The 23517-nt window shown below is 37.8% G+C and overlaps 1 protein-coding gene across 4 annotated transcripts in view; it reads right to left on the bottom strand.

Moving 5' to 3' along the window:
- Positions 1 to 23517, bottom strand: part of SLC8A1 (solute carrier family 8 member A1) — a 439650-nt gene that overhangs the window by 2100 nt on the left and 414033 nt on the right. For 2 of the 4 annotated variants that reach the window (XM_067007723.1, XM_067007699.1), the window contains one exon: positions 12118 to 13748. The exons of 1 other annotated variant lie outside the window; for it this stretch is intronic. In XM_067007723.1, the coding sequence (XP_066863824.1) occupies positions 13669 to 13748 (80 nt within the window). In that variant the 3' untranslated portion in view covers positions 12118 to 13668. Of the gene's footprint in view, positions 1 to 512; positions 626 to 12117; positions 13749 to 23517 lie in introns of those variants that run through there. One more of the 4 variants, XM_067007705.1, reaches the window with a different exon arrangement.

Raw genomic sequence — 23517 nt, 5'->3', positions numbered from 1 at the left:
AAAGAATCATCTACGTCATTTTCTGAGAGGCTGTATGAAATTTCTCACTAGGTGTGAAGCGGGGGAGACACGGTCATCCTCAAAGACCTACCCCATATGAAAGTTAAGAATGTCGCGACTCAGGTTGGATTTAACAGAAGATGGGAGAATAATGAGCTGTTCTTGTCCTGGTTTATTTGCACAAGCACGGAAAGCGCTTCTGTGACACTTCTGTCAGATAACATGTTAGTTGTACAAGTAAGCTCGTGTTTTTGAAAACTATTTCAGAGACTGAAATGAATAAAATACATGATAATATTTGTTAATGAAACATTTTCATGAACATGATTTCATTTGATCATACACACCTGTGAAGTAGGCCTGTTACTGAACACAAGTTTGTGTGCCCCACACAGAGTGAGGCCAAAAAACAGAAACATTTGAGTTTGGAGCAGAGAAAGGTTTATTGCAGGGTCATGCAGGGAGACGGGCGGCTCATGCCCCCAAACCCCCGAACTTCTGGAAGGGTTTCAGCAAAGCACTTTTAAAGGCAAGGTGAGGGAGGCGGGTGGTTAGTTGTTGCAAACTTCTTGGTGTTGGAGCCTTTGTTCTCCTAGCTGTCCTTGTAGGTCAGGTCACTATGTTCCTGTAAACCTCCAAAAAGACAAATGTTATTCTCTGTTTTACTTTTTATCTCTATATGAATGGACTCTTAAAGGTCGGAGCCCTAAGAATAGGCTATCCTGTATATTTCAGGCAATAGGCAACATTCTTTTACAAAAGGTGCAAAGCCAACAGGACTAAGCACAGGCAACAGAGCACAAAGGTTAAAGTAAAACAGATCTAATATGGAGTCAGATTTGTTCTTCCCTATTATAGGCAGGCATTATCAAAATTCCTAATTTGCAGATGAACACAGAACAGAAGTATGGAGTAGTTAATTGCTCAAATCTACTTCAGTGAGGTGAGCTCAAAGACTATTGGACTTGCCTAGTAATGTTCCCTCTCATGCTGAGAGTTCTGAAACCATTTGACAGCATGGCACCCGGCACAAGGCTACAATGCCGTTTACCCTCATCTCCTTTGTTGAGAAAAGTCAGGCAGTCCAGGTGCTAGGAGGAATCCCTCTTCTGTTGGAGGGAAAAATGCTCTGATGTTAACACTCACAGATTCAAAGACAAGAGAGTTATTTTGTTTCAGGGTGTCTTTGTTTTGCTGCCATTGGTTTAGAGTTGGTTTAGTAAGACATGGATGTGACAAACTTTCAAACAGTACAAAAGTTTACAGTGAAGCATATATTTTGGTCTTATGTGCTCCTGACCCTTAATATTTCAGTCCTGATCCTAAGAGGTAACTCTCAAACCACTGTCTTGTGAACGCTTCCAGAGAAATGATCAGTATATCTAAGCACATTATTGTTTATCCCCTGTCAGTATTTTTTTTAACACAAATAGTAGTGTTGAATGCTGTACCTTCTAATGTATCTTGGAGGCTATTCCTGACCATTATACAAAAATCAAGCTTATTCTTTTTAGGAGCTACTTAGGATTCCATTAAGTAGATATGACATGATTTATTTATCAATATTTAGGTTCCACAAACAATGCTGAACCAAATATATTTTATAGGTTTGTGTATATACAAATATATCCTTGCAGAAAAAAAATAGCTACAAATGTAAATTCTGCATCAAAATGTCTGTGCATTTAAAATTTGGAAGACATTGCCAAATTGTCATTCAAAGTAAACTAAGTTGCAATCCTATCAGTTATGAATGAGAGTAACTGTTTCCCTCATCAATGTTGTATGTTACCAAACTATTGATCATGACCAATTTACTGGTGAAAACTTACTTTTAATTTGTATTTCATATATGGAGTCAGTATTTCTGAAGATTTGTTTCACAGACATGTGAATATATTTTAAACTAGTTAACTATATACTTAAAATAGTTAATATGGTAAAAAAAATAAATTCACATATTCATGAATTATATATTTATGAATTCATACATATATTTTAATTTTTATTGAAATATAGTTGATTTATAATGTTGTGTTAGTTCCGGTATACAGCTAAGTGATTCAGTTATACATACATATATGTACATAGATTATTTTCAATTATAGGTTATTACAAGTTATTGAGGTTAGTTCCTTGTACTATAGGAAGGAACAGTAGGTCATTGTTGTTTATTTTATATGTAGTAGTGTGTATCTGTTAAACTCCTAGTTTGTCCCTCCTCCCCCCCTTTCCCTTTGGTAACCAAAATGTTGTTTTCTATGTCTATGAGTCTATTTCTGTTTTGTAAATAAATTCATTTATATAATTATTTTAGATTCCACATATAAGCGATATCATATGATATTTGCCTTTCTCTGTCTGGCTTACTTCACTTAGTATGATAATCTCTAGGTCCATCCATGTTGCTGCAAATGGCAGTATTTCATTCTTTTTTATGGCTGAGTAATATTCCACTGTGTGTATGTGTGTGTGTGTGTGTGTGTGTGTGTGTGTGTGTGTATCTCACATCTTCTGTATCCATTCATCTGTCAATGAACACAGGTTGCTTCCCTGTCTTGGCTATTGCAAATAGTGCTGCTATGAACACTGGGATGCATGTACCTTTTTGAATTATGGTTTTCTCCAAATATATGCCCAGGAGTGGGATTGCTGGATCATATGGTAGCTCTATTCTTAGTTTTTTAAGGAACCTCCATACTGTTCTCCATAGTGGCTGCACCAATTTACATTCCCACCAACAATGTAGGAGGGTTCCTTTTTCTCCACACCCTCTCCAGCATATATTATTTGTAGACTTTTTTGATGATGGCCATTCTGGCCAGTGTGAAGTGGTACCTTATTGTAGTTTTGTTGTGCATTTCTCTAATAATTAGCCATGTTGAGCATCTTTTCCTGTGCCTTTTGGCCATCTGCATGTCTTCTTTGGAGAAATGTCTATTTAGATCTTCTACCCATTTTTGCTTTTCTGATATTGAGCTGCATTAGCTCTTTGTAATTTTGGAGATTAATCTCGTCAGTCACATCGTTTGCAAATATTTTCTCCCATTCTGTAGGTTGTCTTTTCATTTTGTTTTTAGTTTCCTTTGCTGTGCAAAACTTTGAAGTTTAATTAGGTTTCATTTGTTTATTTTTGTTTTTATTTCCATTACTCTAGGTGACAGATCCAAAAAGATATTTCTGCAATTTATGTCAAAGTGTGTTCTGCCTATGTTTTCCTCTAGGAGTTTTATAGTATCCAGTCTTACATTTAGATCTTTAATCAATTTTGTACATGGTGTTAGAGGATGTTCTAATTTCATTCGTTTACATGTAGCTGTCCAGTTTTCTAAACACCACTTATTGAAGAGACTGTCTTTTTTCCATTGTATAGTCTTGCCTCCTTTGTCATAGATTAATTGACCATAGGTGTGTGGGTTTATTTCTGGTCTTTCTATCCTGTTTCTTTGATCTATATGTCTGTTTTTGTGCCAGTACCATACAAATAAATATAGTTTTATAGCCCTATATGCATTGTTTGTTCTTGTCTCTGTCCATTTTTTTCTACTGGCTTGAGGCTCTTTTCCTTATTGGTTTTTAAGAGCTCTTTTTATTTTGAGGAATATAGTCCTTTGCCATCTGCTGCAAATATTCTTCATAGTTTTTAATTTTTATGAAGTTTATGGTATTTTTCCACACAAATTAAAAAATGTTCATGTGTAATTCAAAATACCAATCTATTACTCAAATTTGATGTTTCTTAGAAAATATTTCTTTTGTGATTTTTTATAGGTTTTCTTTAAGGCTTTAATATTATTTTCATTTAAATTTTTAATGTATCTGAAATATATTTTGTTGCAGGGAGCGAGGCAAGAATCTTATATTTTTCTGAAATGAATGTACAGTTGTTCTAATGTGTTCTATTAAATAATCTAGCTTTTCCTCCACTGAGTTAGAATGCTACCAAATTTCCACATGTAATTGAGTCTACTTCTGGACTCTCAATTCTGTTCAATTTATTAATCTCTATAGTCATTTACAAGTCCCAAACTGTTTATATTACTGTGATTTTATAATACATCTAATATACTTAGAAATTTAATATTTATTTGTATATTTTACTTTTAAGTTGTCAAATGTTTTACTACTGATTAAAAACAAAACAAACAAAACAAAACAAAAACAACAGAGGCTACAATTTTAGAACACCCCTAAGCCAGCCACCCATAGTCTTCTAACCAAAAATGAAACTGTCCTGATTTCACTAAAATGATGACTCTGGCCTTAAAGCTTAAGCATTCTTCACATCAGCATGACCTTGCAACTTCCTAGCCAGTGGGCTACAAGCAATTAACATCATGCAGTGCTCCTGCTCTAAAAGGAATGTAAGTTTCTAGTAACCAATCACAACAGAAAACAATGTACTTCTTCATTCATGCTTTATAAACTGAGCTGTAACTGCTGAGAGCCTAGCTTCTTACCACGTTGGGTTTTTGTGGGTTTTTTTTTGCGGTATGCGGGCCTCTCACTCTTGTAGCCTCTCCCGTTGCGGAGCACAGGCTCCGGACGCGCAGGCTCAGCGGCCATGGCTCACGGGCCCAACCGCTCCGCGGCATGTGGACTCTCCCCGGACCGGGGCATGAACCCGTGTCCCCTGCATCGGCAGGCAGACTCTCAACCACTGCGCCACCAGGGAAGGGAAGCCCCCACTTTGGGTTTTAAAGTCTCCCTGTTCACCAATTTGTTTCTCAGTCAATAAAGTAGTCATATCAAGTGAGGCTTTCTGCATTTTCTTTTGACACTATTACCTGGGAAGAGCTTTCATCTCATCACTATTCTTAACTTTTAAAATATCTTGAACTACTCTCTTCTCTACCTTTCATGTGAATTTAAATATCATCTACTGACCCTCCTCTTACCCTAAAAAGCTGTTGGTATTTTATTGGGATTATATTATAGTTAGGGATTATTTGAGAAGAATTAACATTGTTTTTGAGTTTTCCTACACAGAAATAGGGCGTTTATATTTATGCAAATCGTTTAGATCCCTTCGTAAGTCTTTAATTTTTAAAACCTTTATTAAAATATAGCAAACATAGAGAAAAGTAAAATGACCAGAAAATTATCACAAAGTTAATATTCCCACATAACTACCACCAGGTTGATAAATAGAACAGTACCAGCATCTCAAATGTTTCTGTCACGTAACTGAGCAGGACCCTATGCGGACTTCCTGGAGACAGACCACTCCCCCCCCATCCTCTGCTGTAGCTCCTCTCTGAAGTACCCAGATAAGAATATTTCGTGCATATTTCCTGAGTTTTTCAGATGCTAAACACCACCACCAAATGGAAGAAATTAACTACTTGATGATCATGAGCACGTAGCCCCCAGACCTTTTGGTGCCTAAGGATTGATCATCATCAACCAATCATAGACTTGTGCATGAGCTGATCACATGCCCTGGGATGCCCCTCCCTCACCTGGCCTTTAAAAATGCTTTGCTAAAACCCTTCGAGGAGTAGTCTGGGTTTTTGTTTTTGTTTTTGTTTTGAGCATGAGCTACCTGTTCTCCTTGCATGGCCCTGCAATAAACCTTTCTCTGCTCCAAACTCTGATATTTCAGTATTATCTGGCCCCACTTTGCATCGGGCACACGAACTTATGTTCGGTAACAGTCATACCTCCTCCCTAATACCACTCCTCATCTTCTGCCAAAATAATCACTGTTCTGACTTCCAGAATTAAAATTATTTTGCTTGTTTTTGGACTTTATACAAATGAAATCATACTTTAAAAAAAAATATCTGGCTTCTTAAATTCCACCTTACATTTGTGAGATTCATCAAATGACTGTGAATAGCTGTAGTTTGTTGAGTTTCATTTTTATATTGTATTCATTGCATAAATATAGCACAAGTTATGGAACCATTCTACTATTGAACATTTGAGTTTTTTCCAGTTTGGGTTGTTAATATACATGCATAAGAATTTTGGTGCATATTGCACACATTTCTGTTGAGTATTAGGGAATGAAATTGCTGGACAACAGGATATGCAAAGTTATACATTTAATAGATGATGCTGAATGATTTTCCAAAATGATTGAACTAACAGTGCATAAGTTCCAATTATTCCTGTTATTACTGACACTTGACATTGTCTTTTTAATTCTGGCCATTTTGGTGGGTATGTAGTATTATTACTGTGTAATTTTAATATGCATTTTTCTAGTTCCTAAAGTAGTTATTGCCTTTTATGTTTTGTTTATTTTTGGCAACTTGGATAGCCTGTTTTGCAAGTGTTTGTTCTACTCTTATCCATTTTTCTGTTAATGTCTCTTTTTTTTTCATATTTATACATAGATGCTATTGGAGTTTTTAAAGATATTATACATATTTCTTGTTACAATTATGTCTATACAGATGACCCTTGAACAACATGGGGTTGGGGCACTGATCCTCACACAGTCAAAAATCTGCGTGTAACTTATAGTCAGTCCTTCGCTTCCATACATAATTCCTCTGCATCCACAGATTCATGCAACCATGGATCGTGTTGTACTGTGGTATTTACTATTGAAAAAAATCCTCATATAAGTGGACCCGTTCAGTCCAAACCTGTGTTGTTCAAGGGTCAACTGTATTTTAAAATTGGTATTCCAAATGAGATATATTCTACTGTTACATTTTCTTTTCTTTTTTTTTTTTTTTCCCAGAGTATCTGGATTTTTCTAAGGCGGAGCAAGACTCCTTAAACCTTTTTTCTTGGGTAGTCCCATTAATGTCAAAATCTACTTTCATTTTGCCATCTTCAGCTCACAAAAAGGAAACTCTTATAGGTAGTGACTGACATTTATCTTTCTCAAGGCTTATCTTCTTAACACTGTTCTCGTCTGGCCTTTGCTTTCACATGAATACTGGTCAATAGAGACACATTTAAGAGTTGTTGATGTGAGTGCTGGCTTATTTGCTGATTCTGCCATAATGAAATGTCCAGCCCTCAGCCCAAAAGGCCTCCAATCACAGAAAGAAGGTCACTTCAGAACTCTCTTAAACTTACACGCTCTAGGCTCTGAGATGAATTCATTCTTTAGCAGAGAAAACACCAGGTGTCCTGGATCCACAATTTGGTGTTGCTGTGAAGGATCTTGCTTTCTGTAAATTCTCTTCTCGTTTTCTGTTTCCACAACAGTGTTCTGACCATGAAAACACCATAATATATCATACTAAATAGCTGGGTCCTTGTCTTGTCCATTTAAACTTACTGAAGTTTCTGCCTAGGCTTCTTATCTGATACCCCAATTTCTCTGAAACTGAGGATTTACTTTGACTTCCATTAGTCTTTCCAGAATAGAGCACTGCTTCTGGGTCTGTGTCCCTGCTGTTGTCTGCCACATGCTGGATGTTCTGGATAGCCTAGTTTGCCATTATTGTATTTTCTTGATGTCACACTACCTACTTCACTTAATGGAACTCAGTGGTTCTCAAAATGGTACATTAGAATACCTTGAGGGATAAGATTGCCAGATTTAATAAGGACTCCTAGTTAAATCTGAATTTCAGAACAACAATACATAATTTTTTAGTATAAGTATATCCCAACTGTTGCCTGGGACATACTTATACTAAACAATTACTTGTTTTTTAATCTGAAATTCAGCTTGAACTGAGCAACCTGTCTTTTTACTTGTAGAACCTGGTAACTCTACTTGGTAAATTTTTGAAAATTACCTATATTATACTCTACCACTTACCCCCACATGTAAATTTTGATTTAATTGGCCTACGAGGGTCCCTAAGCCAAGTGTTTATCTGAAGTGTTCCCCTGGTGCTTGTCAATGTCTGGCCAGGGTGAGAAGCACTGCTTTAATTGCCTGGAAATGAAATCTTCCCCAGGAACCTGATTTACCACAGTGGTCCCATCCAGTCTTTAGACTCTATTCCTGGCCTTTCCATTTATTCATCCATCCATCCATCCATATAATATGTGAGTGCCAACTCCAAGCCAAGCACATGGCTATTGAGGCTTTGGGTTAATTTCCCAAACCTCTCCTGCATGAATAAATATGGCAATTTAGTAAAATTAATCCCCAGAAGAAGTCAAGAAAGATTTCTATATTCTGGCATATGAAGGAAAAAAAAGTAAATTATGTCTTCTATGGGTTCTAAAACCTTCTCACTCGTTTTTAATTCCATTTAATCACTGACATAAAGACAATAGTTTATTAAATGTTTCTAATTATAAGTAGATCAAAAGGAAGTGCCCTTTGCCAGTCATAGTGGATTTAGTCCTAAATTCTTATGGGCAGTCTTTGAAGCAAAGTAATTACCCTTAAAGCACTTTGCCAATTAAACACATGTTATTCCTAAGAGATTCTCCTATGCAGTGTGTAAGTGCTCATTTGTCATCTTGCCAGTGGGAGGAAATTAATCTCAACTTTGAACAGTGTATTGCTGTCTCATGCCTCCCATGGTTACGGTGCCACAGTGTCATTACAATGGAATGAAGAGGACAACATACAATTTCCTTGGATGATTAGTGACTCTGCATCTTTCTCAGGGGTTCTTCAAAGATTTCTATAAAATTTTCCCCCAAAACATACCTCATAAAGTTTTTGATCACAATAAACAGGTTCTTTCACTCTCTGACTCGTTGCTCTAAAAATATTAAAGGAACTATGAAAGAATTCAGAAGAAAATTTTCAAGTATGCTAGGATGCAGTGTCAACTTCAGCAGGATTTCCTGCAATTAAATATTTGGTTTCCCTGTGAAAAAGATGTGTATGCATTTTAGAAAACTTTATGCATCTCAGCTTAGCAAACTTGATGCAGTTCAGTCTTCTGGAATGCAGTAGTTTATCAAGCGTAAGCATTTATGGTTATGAAACCAGTCACACAGTTTTTCACATTTTTCCCCACGTGGGAATCTTAGGCTCGATTTTTAATATTTTGAGGTGTGGGACTTAAAAAAAAAAAAGACCCATCATGTAAGAATTACTTTTATTTTGCCCATAGGCGAAGCCTGGTTCTGCAATATGCATATGTACAATGACAACAATAATGATCCATAGATTCACGAAGGTTATGAAGGAGTAAGAGGTTATTTTGCTACTGGAGGAATTACACGGTATAAAACTATCAAGATAATAAAAAATCCTCAAGGAGAACAGAAGAGAACATTTCACATGTAGGTTTCTTTATAGGTGTTACCATTTTCATCCAGCTCTACATGTGGCTCTTTCCAGAATTGAACCCCGTGTCCTGTCACTTATGTGGGAGGGAGTGCAGCTCATTGGATGAGTATACAAACTCTGCAGTCAGGCCTGTCCTCAGGCTGCTTCTGCACTGACTAGCCACGTAAGCCTCACACATTAGGGACCCCTTTAATTCTCAAGTTTTTGTTAGAGATATGGTGATAATAATACCTGACTGATTTGTATTTTTATTTTTGGGTGAGGGTTACTAAGTGCCTAACAGTGACTGGTACTTAATAAAGGTGAACTATCGATATTATTTCTTTTTTTTTAAAATAAAGCAGTAATAAAGCAGAAGTTCTAGAGTACAGCTGACCCTTGAACAACACATGTTTGAACTGCATGGGACCACATATACACGGATTTTTTTTTCAGTAGTAAGCGCTATAGTACTACACGATCCATGGTTGGTTGAATCAGTGGATGTGGAGAAACTGCTGAAATGGAGGGCTGACTCTACATTATACTCGGATTTTTCATTGCATGGAGGGTGGGTGCCCCTGCCCCCTGCCTCTTTAGCAGGCATCACTAAGTGTATCCGTAGTTGAACCCATCAATCTTCCTTCCTTATTCCATCCTCCTTTTCTTATTGTACATTAAAATGCTTCCTTTCAGTGTCCATTTTCCCATCACCACTTTCTTTTCCTTTTGTATTTTTCCTTTTGTCTCTTGCCCATTGTGTCTCAGTTGCTTCTGTTCTTTTTCATTTCTCTCCCTTTTTTTAAACATGCAGTAGAACTAAGTCATACTTCACTATGGGTAGATAGCAAGCAACCAATCACAGCTCTCTATCTACCAGCTACAATGATAGTATATAACATTTACCTAGCACTCCTTCTGTAGCAGTCACTCTCTAGGACTTTGTGTGTATTAACTCATTTAATCTTTACAATAACTCCACGAGATAGGTGCTATTATTCTTCCTATTTTTACTTATGAGGAAACTGAGGCATAAAGTAAATAATTGGCCCATGATCACCTAGCTTAGCAGAGTCAGGATTTGAACTCAAGTAGTTCAGGTCCAGAATTTATGCTCTTTACCCTCTAGTGCCCCTCTGGAGGAATACTGGGAGTTAGGCAATTGAAATACAGTGACACTTAGACTCATAAGATTTACTCTGCATAGTGAGAACAGAGGCAGAGCAATTTTTCAAGTCATAGCAGGTCAAGCTCTAGTGCCTCCCATGACTAAAAAACATGATGTTCTATCTCAAGTTTCCTCTGACTCAAGTAAAAATGAAGTGCTCTTGCTGACTGAGCTGAAAGGGTCTGGCATTTGCCTAGGATTTTTTCTATTTCATTCTTCAATTCTAAAAGGCTCTAACAATTGTCTTTGCTCTTCTTGTAGCCGTTGTGTGAGTGTGTGTGTGAATCCTTTTTTGACAACTGGATGTTTTTGGACATCTGGCCTATGCTTCACATTATCTTCAGAAAGACATAGGAACTCTGGTAATTTGTTTCTATTGAATTGAAAAGCCTTTGGGGAAGGATGTTTGAAAAAAAATCTCTATGTTAGATTTCTCAGCAGAAGGAAATTAGATAGGAATTTTGAGTTAATCTTTCCGTTGGAATTTATGGAACTGTGGCGTAGTAGAAACCCTCACGAATATGTGACGGATGAGGCATCATGGCACCTTCTTTCAAGAAAATACAGATTTTCTGTAATCAATAATAGAACCATAATTTTTGCCTCATTTCTTATTGCACTATGGCCAAACATGAGTCGCCCTCGGATTAATCAAGGACAAAATTTTATCATTTGCAGCTTTAGGTCCTGGCTTCTTTAGGGCTGAGACTTACACACACTTGGAATTTGCTGGCTAGAATGTTGAAACAGATGGCCACTCCCTTTAGGAAATTTGCTTGGTTGTTTGTGCTCTAGTTCTCATGGTAACCAAAGAAGGTTGTTAACATTTTTTTTTCTCACAAAGTAAAACCGGCAGAGCTGTCAGAACAGGTACAGCTGTTTGATGAGGGCTTGACTTTTGTCGAATTTCCTAGTTTGTGTTACTAGATTATTATTACACTTGTACCTTGTTTTTAGTGATATAGTAGGAACAAGACCCAGAATGAATCCTTTGTTGCATATAGCCTATTTAATAATTTTTCATTGTTATAAAAAATAAAAAATGTCCTTGCAATATCAGATCTTTGGTAATAAAGGCCAGCATTATCGCTCACGTGAAATGAATTCCTTTTAATAAATGAAATATGCCTGGGACCACTGTAGATTACCTTCATATGTTACAGATTTATCATCTCAGAATTTCTGAAAATATTTCATGGCATTCCATTTTCAACCAGTGGATGAGATATGGAAGCAGAGGCACTTAAAAAGGTGCCAACTAAGGATTGAATGTGATCTTTTGCTAATTGTATATTTGTGTCCATTGTTATTCCTTGAAATGTGGTGAAGTTGCATCTGCCACTGAATGGGTGAGCACAGATCCTAGGAAGAGCTACTAATAGTTCTGCCTATGTAAGCATGTAGGATCCTGGGAATCTGCACTTAAACATGTTTAATGATTGGGTTCTAAATGAAAAGAAAAATCAAGAGTTTACCGGCATATCTCTGGATCTGTTTATATTGTCTTTCCCTGTCTGTGACTACATGGTATGTAGCCGATAAGCACAGAGACTAGGCACAATTGGAGAATCACAGCTGCTCACAGATGATGAAATAGTGTTGCAGCATAGCTAGTGCTATGGACAGTCTTAGAACAAAAAGGTCATTTGGAATAAGAGAATTCCTGGTATCATCAAGCCCATTGTTTGGACGGATAGTTGTTCCCATTCATGGGTTATCTACCACAGACGTGTCATTTTTGTTGTTGTTCTGGATTATCTTGTAACTTGCTTCGTTGAAAGAGCTGCTCTGTGAGTTTGTGAGTGAAATCAGGTTTATTTTTGTTCCCAAATCAGATGTGTACAGATAAGGCAGACCAAAACAGCAAGAAAGAAATATGTCTGTTTTCCATGGTTGTCTAAAATATTGAAAGTGGTGTTGGATGAGCTGTTTCCAACGTGACTTGGATGAGGCGTGAAAAACTTATTTCGTGTGCTTTTCTTGCACCTGGGGGACATTAGCTAAAGTCTCTTTGGTGATAAGACATTCTATATAATCTCATATCACAAATTATAAGATCTATGATAGTAATGCTATAGGATGGTTACCATGGAGTTGTATATCAAGTTTTGATGAAATTTTTGGACTCACCTCGTGATCATGGTGATTGCATGGGTAGTATATATTGATAGACATTGTTATCATTTTATGTCATCTTGGGAGCTTTCTCAGTCCAAGGAGATACTTTCAAGATTGTGTTATTCTGCCTCTCTCTATCAACGATCATAAGCTTAAGCTTTGGAGTTGGGCAGACTGGATTTCAATTTCTGATTCTGCTACTTAGGTGTGTGATTTGGGGCAAGTATTTCTCTAAGATTCAAGTTCTCATGTGTAAAAAGTGAAAGAAATTATGCTCCTTTTAGAAGGTTTTTGTGAGGATTTGGGATATAATCCAAGTCAAGTGTTTAGTACATTATCTGGTTGATAGCAAGCACTTGATATATCTTGGCTAAAGCTGCTATGGTGAAGAGAGTTAGAATTTAGCTCATTTGGTCTTTTCATCTTTCATCACAGAAGGTGTTGCTGGCGTTAAAGAGAAACTTGTTCAGACACTTGTTAAAGATGGTAAGGAAGGCTTTATTCAAAAAGGGGACTACTGCAAGAAGGGGAGAGAGACTGAGCTCAACTCTGTATAGAAGGAAGACAAATGAGGATTTAAAGCCAAGGAGCAGAGTCAGCGGTCAATGGATGGGAAATTACTAAAAGCAAACATCAAAGCTAGGTGGATTTTTGCTAATGTGACTCAACAGGAATCTTGTTGAAGGCAGGACAGGGTGATAAGGGTGGGGGATGGGAAACGTGATCAAGTATCAGAGAGGTTGGGGGGATTTTCACTCAACTGACCCAGCAGGATTTTTTGCCAAAACTGAACTAAGTGCGCCAAGGACAGAGCCCAAGGTCAGGGTCTAGTCAAGAAGAGGTCTCCAAGGAGCCTTACTCAAGTTTGGTCAAGGAGAAAGCTTTGTCACTGGTATAAGGGACGTAAGTAATATTTAGGACATCAATACCAACAACAATTTATTCACGGCCTATGAGCATCAGGCATTCCATAAATGGTGATTGTTTCATTTAACCTTTATGACAACCCTAAAGAATATATACAATTAGTCTCATTTTACACAGAAAGAAATTGAGGTTCAGAATAATGAACGGATTTCAACAAGATTACCCAGGTCAACTGACAAAGCTAGACTCTAAATCCAGAGTTTTCTGACTCTACCAGCCAGCCCTGGGGGGCACTGTTCCATCTCAGGCACGTGTGGCTGTATGGAAAGATCTAGTCTCATCTCCAGCGCTTAGCAAATATTCATAGCGAATGAATGAATGAATCTCTGTGCGAATGGCAAGTTGCAGTTGTTTCCAGCAGCTTCAGAGGAATGACAAGTGCTGCAAAAATTAATTTGTGATAGTAAAGTCAAGACATAAATCACTCATCAACCTCTTTACCCTAAGTGCCACGATAGCAGGAACCACAAGGTTTTATTGGGGCATCTCCTTGAATAAGAACAATGAGAATGTGGTGAGAGAGATGAATCTGGCTGTGAGTGTGTACAAGCACTTTTGAAAAGTGGTAAATGGATAATGGTACATGTAAGGAAATCTGTCATTGAGAAAACATCTGGGGGTATTCCCTTCTGTGCTATTCTGTAGATAAATATTTATCCTTTCACTGACATTTTCTTCCTCTTTTACAGAATTCTTTGATACCCCACAGGGGTATGGTTTTAGGAAATGTGATCTGATGCTACATTTTATGTGTAGCAAAGAACCTTAAGGATAATGTTTTAAAAGAGACCTAGTATATAAATTTCAAGAGAAGACCTTTTAAGTGTTTCTTTTGGAGTTAGGGTCAAATCTCTTAAATTGAGTTTTAGTTTAATTCATTTTTAAATTTGACCTTAAGACAATACTTCTGTGAGTGATAGTTGCATTCTCCTGGGCCAACTGTACTGCATTTTAATCCAAGACTCTTCAGTGGATAATTTCTATCTTTGATATAACATAGAAACAAAGTAGTTTCTTAATTCTGTAAAAGTCACTGAAGAATGGATTAGGGAAAGTTCAGAAATCCTCACGGGGTGTGATGTAGGTTTGTGATTACTTTAACCCTCAAAACTTCTCCCAATATTTGGTATAGAGCCTGATTCACAGCAGATAATAAATATTTGTCAGACGACTGAATGAACTTTTGCCATAGCTAAAATGTCCTTGAGCCTGGACTTAACTATGACAGGGGAACATTTTGTTTCTCCTTTGTTTGGGTTAGTTAATGGAGTCACACTGAAGATACATGAAAAGTCAATAAAAAATGAATGACTAATTTACAAACATTTATATTTAAGTGTTAGGAAATATGGTAAGATTCGGAAAACAGTTAAGACAATGATTTGTACAGAATTGACTAGTTCAGGCAATGAACACTTCACTGATTACAGTTTAACAAGTTAAATGTCACATGTAACATACATGTATGACAGTGCTTCTGATTTTGATATTAACATACCATTAGTTATAAACATGAGAAATATTGCCAGTTCAGTTTTGGGTTATGAAATATATAATTTGTTAAGACATTTCAAATTATAGTATATCTCAGGCAGCATGCAGGAAAAGTCATTTATTGTACATTTGTTAGGACACATCTTGCAACAAGCTTCCAGTTTTGGGTAGTTAGATCAACCATACAGAAACCATTGAAATGACGGTATGGTTGGAATCAGCAGTTGTATTTACTGACTGACAGAGAGAGCATTTCTGGTAAAAATAAAACTCTCTGAATTCATTCATCAGGAAAATGCACAGTGATCATAAACTCAATTCTTTAAAAATTGTTTTGACAATTAATTCTCATTTATTGGTGATACAGCAGCTGCAGGAAATCTGAATTCTGAGAGCTGGTTGTACATTAACAGCAGGAATTTATTCTTCTGTGGATTCACATGATTACAACAAAGATGCTTACCATTTGAAATCACATATTATAACAATGGTGCTATGCAAACATCACAAATATTTGGTGTTTCAGAGTCTAAACAAATATTATGCTGTGGTTATTTCACAAAGAGACTAGATCAACAGGCAGTGTAAATCACATATATCTTAAGATTTTAAAAATACATTTTATACAATAGGTTTCTAATTTCTTCACTAGCATTTAATTTTGGTGTTTTGTTTGTTTGTTTGTTTGTTGTTTTTCATCTCATATTTAGAGTCCTTAAATAATCTATGAAGATGTGGCTTATGCCAAGAAAGTAAGGTTGATGTTTCCCCACAGGAATATGGCTGAGTGTACACTGAATCACAGAGTCAATAAAGCAACATCTAACTTATAATAGATTATTTTTAAAATTCAAATAATATCTATTTTAAAAGATAGTAGTTTGAACAAAACTATAGGAATCAAAAATTTTATTTACAAAACATTTGAATATATTTTTAAATGGCTAGTTCTTACTAACTGCACAAAGTAAATATCCTCGGTGTACATAGTCTGTAAACCTTCTATGCGACATTGTTAGACCTCTGAGTTAACGTACGTGAGATGGTAGGTGGGAAAATTAGGGGGTAATTTCCATCCGCTCAAGGTGCTTGAAAGGGAGTACTTTAATGCCTTCCATGTTGATGAGATCTACCATTAATATTGGTGCCTTTAATTTGAAGAGATTGGTTGAATTTCCCAAATGTAATTTAGTGCAGTATAAGAATTATAGGAAAGGCTGATAAATTTACCATCTATGTCAGACTTCTAATCTAACATTACACAGTTGATCTGAGTCATTGTATCAATATCTCTCATTTCCAAGGGGTCTGTGTATTACATTGGCTTAAAAACTATTTTCCTTGGTCCTTAGAAATACAAAATATTAACTTTCAAAAGATAGAGGATGAGAGGGTGAGCATTTCTTACAATCACATTCATGATGAAAGAAGTTAATCTACGTTTTACAGATCATTAAATGGTCTTTGGCAGAACACTTTATAAATAACTTCCTCTACTTTTAACATCTTGTGTAGGCCATCTTCCTTTGTGATGATATCAGTTGTAAGCTCACTTGTTTACAACTATAGATTAATAGGAAAACACCACAGATATAAAAATATTTAAGTTTAGCACATATTCTTTTTGAAAGTTAAATTTAGAGTGTATTGACTCATTGATACTAGAGATGCTATTTCACACAGACATTTCTAACAGCGCTGCTTAAGATCGTAATTTTGACAATATGGTCAGTAAAGACAGGGTCTGAATACCTTTATTTCATACCAAATATTATCACTGAAACACACTGAAAGAATCCACTGGAATCTTTTTGATTATGGTACATTGTGTTTCCCACAAAATGAGTAATATATAATGCATTTACCTGTGTGTGTGTGTGTGTGTGTGTGTGTGTGTGTGTGTGTGTGTACTTAAAAATGGCAAGTCTTAGAGATTACATTCATTGGCATGGAAGAGTAAAACCTGAAATATTCAGTTAAGTAGCCAAATGTATTACTGACATACCACTACTCGGGAATGTCAAAGTGCGGTGAAATTATTTAAAGATCAGCTTTAGACAGGTGACTGTCTTCAGGACCAACTAGAGGAACATTAGGGTCTCTCACTTCAGTTTTCAAGACACGGACTCCTTCTTTCCACTTTGGCCTCTCTTCTTTCCACTCTCCCCGCCCCCCCACCCCCGCAGCCTGTGTTTGGAGGCTATTTTTGTTGGGCGCTTTAAACTTTGCATACAGGATGTGCACATGTGCACATGGGCTGGTCTTTCCTTTTCTGTCCTGTGTGGGGAATTCATGATTGCCTCTTTGGAAGAGAGAGTTCCTCTGGCACAGTGATCTGCCTCCCTTTTCTTTATAGATTGCCTATGAGTTCAGCTTACTATCAAAAGTATCTATCAAGCTTCTTCGGTAGGAATGAATTGCCATCCTAACCACCAAAGGTGAGAGAGACATTCTAACTTTGTTTCCTACCTGAATTCTTCCATCTCGCCTGCCCCGCGGGGGACACTCCCAGTGGGACCGAGCATTGTTTTGTGCAGATAAATAGTGTGTACAAGATGCTAGTTCCTTCTCTTGCCCTCCTCTAGGAAGCTCAAAATGTCTCCTCAGTGTGAGCTTCCTACTGTCTATAAAAATTAATAGGTGAAATCCAGGAAAGTCCCTGTTGGAATAACAGTTGTGACAAGTTATTTTTATGGCTTATTAGAATAATATCGAATTGCACCCCTGGCCTACGGAAATCACCATGAATGGCACTGAAAGGCAGAAGCTGTTGGGAGATTAAAGCAACTATCTGTTACCTTGTGATGTCAAGGCCTTTTTAATGTGTCACATAAGTTAATGGGCTTTAGAACATGTAACTTTTTCTCTTAAGCTTTCCAAGGGAAATTTTTAATCCAGGTTTGTTTTAAGATTTCAAGACTTGAGTCCACAACATAAACCATGGATTGTCAACAAAGCCAAGCCACCACTGTACTTTTGCCTTGTGGACTACAAAGTTCTGGAAGGGAGGTCAAGGCTCTGGATCTGAGTGAGTCCCGGTCAGTCTGATCCAGCCCCTCCCCTGCAAATGTGCATGTTCCATCGCCAAGCACCTTGACATTTGGTGATTATTCTAAGAAGTATCTTCTTAGTGAGGCTTTAACTTTGAGTAAAAAGACAGAATATGCAGATGGAAATGGACACAATGGTGGAGACAGAGGAAGGGGGGGCGGTGTTTTAGCTGGAGTTGTGTGGTGATCAGGTCACAGCTGGGGAAAGAGCCAATGAGAAAATGCTGTCAGAGACAGAAAACAGGACACCCAAATGCAACACAGATTTTAGAGAAGAAGGTAGAACATTATGATACATCAGTTATTCTTTTCCAGTCATTCCTGAAAAAGAGCAGTCATTGCAAGATATCTGACAAGTTTGGCTCCTTCAAAGGAAGGCCTGGGGGGATAGTTTAGCATTTTCCTTCAGAATATCATTGTTGAGGTTCCATTTTAGGCCTCCTTTCGGCTACTCTGAATTTACTTTTCTGCATCAAAAAGAGGGGTCAACCCCTAGAGGGGTAGGATAGGGAGGGTGGGAGGGAGACGCAAGAGGGAGGAGATATGTATACATATAGCTGATTCACTCTGTTATAAAGCAGAAACTAACACACCATTGTAAAGCAATTATACTCCAATAAAGATGTTTAAAAAAAAAGAGGGGTCAAAATACATATGGATGTTTTAAGTAGCTGTAAGTGTGTTATTTTCAGGTTAGATTTAAGGAAGCATACACACATGCATTGCACACACATAGCCCACAATCTTAAATTCCCTTGCCTAAGCCCTTTTTATAAGCCAAGTTACTTGCTGGCCTTCCACTCTGGTTCTGCGCCAATTCAAATGAGCCTAGAGAGAAGCTCCCAGGGGTCTTGGGATTGATGTCTACATTTTCTGTGGTTTCCAGGTTTTATGAGCTATGTGAGCCTTTGACACTATCTTTGAAAACCCAAACACACTTAGAACCACTAGTCATTTTAGCTCAGTCCACACCCATTCTTCAAACCAATAAACCATGTCATTAAATATAACTCAGTTCTGTTACATGATGGCTTAGCATTAAGGTAAATGGGCCAGAGCAGATCCATTAAGAGAAAGGTGTCCAAGGTCATTCTCTAGGCCCTGGGCAGTCAGGCAAAGCGGATTAGCTGTTGGATTTTTTAAAAGAACTAGAAGAGGTGATGAGAAATCTTTCTGATTGGAGATCCTGTCTGAAGCTCAGTTACACCAGTGAAGAATGTCTGTAAGGATTAATTTTCCTTCAGATTATATTTTACGTCTGAATGGTGGACATTTCTGTCCACATATCAGAATGTATTGGGCCTAGATGGAATCTATCACTTAAGCTTTTAAGCTTTTTCCTGTGAGGAAGCAGAGTTAAACAGTGGGTGACATGAACTTTTCTTAACCACTCAGAGCATTGTTTGTAGTTCTCAAACTTGAACGTACATCAGAATCATCCCAAGGGCTTGTTAAAACCCACATTGCTGGGCCTGCTCCCAGAATTTCTGATTTGTAGGTCTGGGTTGGGGTCTCAGGTAGGAACAGGGAATTTAGACACCCAGCAAATTGCAAAGTTGCTGCTGATGCTGCCTTCTTGGGGACCAAATGTTACGAACCACTGTAGTAGCTTATCCTAAAACACACTAGTTATTCAATCACCTTAATTGCACTCCCAGGACAAACCTTTTCCATTTGGAATGTGAAGGTCAGTGTTGGATTTTTTTCCGAGGCATTCTTATAATGTAGGCAAGGGACAGACTCAGTTAATTCTTGAGAAACTAGAGGTGCAGAAGTTTAAGTCCTATATTAGCATATACAGCAAACCCAAAAGTGAAATATGACTCAAATGCGTGCTCTAACCTATGACCTTCCTCTGAAGAGAATACACTTTTTATAGACATCATTAAATCTGAGTCCCAAAAGGCTATTTGCGGAAGACTCTATGGCCTTTCTTCCGGGAGTATTATTTTAGGAATAGCATTAAGAGTCTCTCTCGCCACACAGGTGATATTCTCCCTGAGACCTCAGGAGGATTAACATGACAACAGCTAACTTTGGTCGTAGTTTCTTCACCGAACACCAAGGTCTGTTGACTTTTTCTAGTAAAATCCTTTGTACAGCCTACCAAATGTAAGGACCTATGTAAAAGAGTAAAGAGTAAGCAAGAACAGCAAGGGCCACTCCATGAAATCCCGTTGATGAGGAATTCGGTCCGACAGGCTGTCAGCACATGTAATTAGAGTTGGCGGTTCTTTAGACTGACAGGTGGACCTGGGTCAATCAAGAGGCTGGACTGGTGCAAGAGTTGAGGAAAAACAGACGTGAGTTTGTCAGAAGGGGCCACTCCCTGTGCAGAAGTAAAGCTCCATTGATTTATGGGTTCTCTGCCTTAAACCAAGCACCTACTGATGATTGACAGAGCTACGAGGATGGCTTTAAGGCAATCACCTCTAGAAAATGCTTATGGCACAGATTTGTTTTAAAAAAGGCGGAAAAATCTACTTTTCCAATTTAGGATTTCCTAATCAAATGTGAAAGGAGGGTCAAATTCAACATGAGGGACTTAACGGAAATATAAAAAGATGACACCTACCGTAACTGAACAGCAGCTCTACATAAAGACATATAATGAGAGAAGGAAAAGTAATTTTTTTCCCTAGGTGGAAGTTAGACAGTACTATAGTTAGGACAAAAATACTATCTTTTAATTTTCTCTCTCAACAACGAGGCCCGCAAGATCACTTCATCTGTTGCAATGCCAGGAGTTTTTGTTTACCTTCCCCCCCCAGACAAATTTGGCTTTTTGCCTCAGTGCTAATAAAACTGGAATATCTTACTGCTGTGATGTTGCCATGGTTTTGCCATTTCTGATGACATTCTAACTGGGATTCCTTCAAGAGAAAGCTTACATTTATTCCACTAAAACATTCCTTGTTTACATAAGCAGAGTTTGTCATGGTTGCTTTTTCTTTTTTTCTTTCTTTTCCCCATGGCAATGTCTACATCCTCTTGCTATATTTTCTCCAAGCATGTGCAATTTCAGATTGCTAATGAGACATTTGGGCTGTGGCAAACCAGATGATTGCTAGCGATGGGATTTAAGTCTTTCTGTACAATCTTTTTGAGGAGTCATTTTCTCCATAACAAGGGAGGCGTTTGAAAAGACAGTTGAATCTGCAGCAAATGCAATCCTTTTTTCATCTTCCTTTAGAATACTTATATCTTTTTAATATCTTTCTCCTGGTCAGTGTGCATCCTGTCTGTATTCACACACTTTAGTATAAAATCACTGCTGGCTGTCTCTTTCTCCTAAAAGGTTGTCACTAAGTATAAAAATTGAAGAATGAAAGTGGAATTCTTGTAGGAAACTGTGTGAACTCAAAATTTACATTTAGAAGAATAGCAGATTCAACCTTAGCAAGTCACTGAGGTGGAATGCATTCCTATCTCATTAAACTTTCTATTGTTAGGCATCCCACAAAGGGAGAAACTTTTCACTCCAGTTAGGGAAGGGAAATTTTTTCAGCAGTGCATAAAGAATTGCTTCAAAATAAATCTTTAAACTCCTGTCAGACTTAATGTGGTGTTATTGGCTTGAGGCTTACGTTGGTAACCAAGTATTATGAGGACCAACTGGTTCCCAACATAAAGCACCTTCAACCCATACCCACTGGATTGATACCAGGATCACGCCGGGGCTTCATGTGTTCTGGAAGACCAAGTTAAAAGTGAAGCCCCAGGGCTTCCCGGGCTTCCCTGGTGGCGCAGTGGTTGAGAGTCCGCCTGCCGATGCAGGGGACACGGGTTCGTGCCCCGGTCCGGGAGGATCCCACATGCCGTGGAGCGGCTGGGCCCCTGAGCCACGGCCACTGAGCCTGCGCGTCCGGAGCCTGTGCTCCACGACGGGAGAGGCCACAACAGTGAGAGGCCCGCGTAACGTAAAAAATAAATAAATAAAATAAAAAGTGAAGCCCCTCCATTTAATGATGAGGAAATTCAAGTCCAGAGAGAGCTCAAGATTCACAATCCTCTGAAGCAATTAAATTCTAATTTTCAAAAGAAGAAAGCCTTTGAGGTCTCCTCTTTGGCGACTATTTGATGTTGAAATGAACAGAACATTGTGTACTCAGACATGGGGATTGAGGTCCTCTCTTCTTGGCTGTTAAAATGTGACAGTTGGAGTTGTAACTCACTGAAATACAGCCAGATGCCTCAAAGTCAAAAGAACATTAGGCAGAGTTAAGAAAATTCAGTGATGAACTAATATCCACACCCAACAGAAAAAAATTCAGTAATGGGAAGGCAAATTATTTTTGGAACAAGTTTATCCCAACTTGAAACGCTGAAACAAAAGACTGTATGTCAGTCTCACACACGCTTTGGCGCATTGTAGACTGAGATGTTAGTTGAGTTTGTATCCATTTATCTCATTGGTGGAAGATAGAATGTGAAGTTAAGAAAATTAGCAGTTCTATTTCTATTAAAGGAGGGTTCCTGGATAGGTTTCAGAATGGCTCCGGTTAGCAGTCTCAAATTGATAAAATGTCTCTAGACCAAAATGGAAGGTTAATTTAATTAAAGTGCCATAGCTGGACTCTTCTTGACTAAATTCAGGGCTAGTGCTAATTTTCTCAAAATTAACTTGTCTTGAATTCTTCATACCTTCTTAGGGTGCCTAGTATAATACTCTGCACAAAAGAAATGCTTGAGGTTTATGGAATTGTATGATTGAAAAAATGAAATAGACTCTGATAATTGATTTAAAAATTGTTTCACTGCCTTGGCTCTATAGATGACTTTTGAAAAGTTTTAACTGAGTATAAAGTAAGTCAATGATCTTGGAGGACAGACTTGTAAATTTTGGCCCTCTTTGGTTTCTTTCTGATTCTCTTTCTTGGGTAATTTGTCAGTTGATACTTATCAAGCTCCAGTTTCCAGATCTGAATTTGAATTTGTGAGTACTGTCCAAACACTTTCTGCAGTTTTCAATCCTTACTGATTTGCGAGGACTAGGCAGGAAGATAAAGTGACATTTGATATCCTGTCATCACAGTGATTTCTGACTTTTGATTAAGGGTTGGAAATACTTCCTCAAACCTTTTCTTTTTGGTGTGGTTGCAGTCACTTAAAACAAAGCCACTTAGTAAGTAGTGTTCCTTAGTATGGAGACAATCAGAATGGTCTGTGTTTTTGTACAAAACTTCTGGATCAACCAGTGAGGCACCTGTCATTTTTTTCTTTTTTCCTTTCATATCACAAGCTCTGGAATGGCTGTTTCTCCAGGGAGAATTAGGAAATAAAAGGCAGAGTCTGGAGCTGTGTCAGTATCTTCCCACTGAATAAGTGTGGGGAAATATTCCACTGGGAACCATGACAGCTAAAACCTTAGGTGGAAAAGCAGTACATTAAGAGAGGCTGTCAGAAGCCCAGCCCTCCTCTAACCCAGCACCTTGTGCTGAATCTTCTTCATTGTGTTCAAATGTTATTAGACATCTTGTCTGTTGCTTTAAAGGGACCCAAATCAATTCTGGTCTCTTCACAAAACAAACCTAGTCTTTGGGTAGAGTCGTAATAATACTACTCATGGATCTCATTTTGGTTAGTGGAAGCTTCAAGCTCTGAAG

Source organism: Kogia breviceps, chromosome 11 (genome assembly GCF_026419965.1).
Source record: "Kogia breviceps isolate mKogBre1 chromosome 11, mKogBre1 haplotype 1, whole genome shotgun sequence".
NCBI classification, from domain to species: domain Eukaryota; kingdom Metazoa; phylum Chordata; class Mammalia; order Artiodactyla; family Physeteridae; genus Kogia; species Kogia breviceps.
This window is presented reverse-complemented; position numbering and strand designations above follow the sequence as displayed.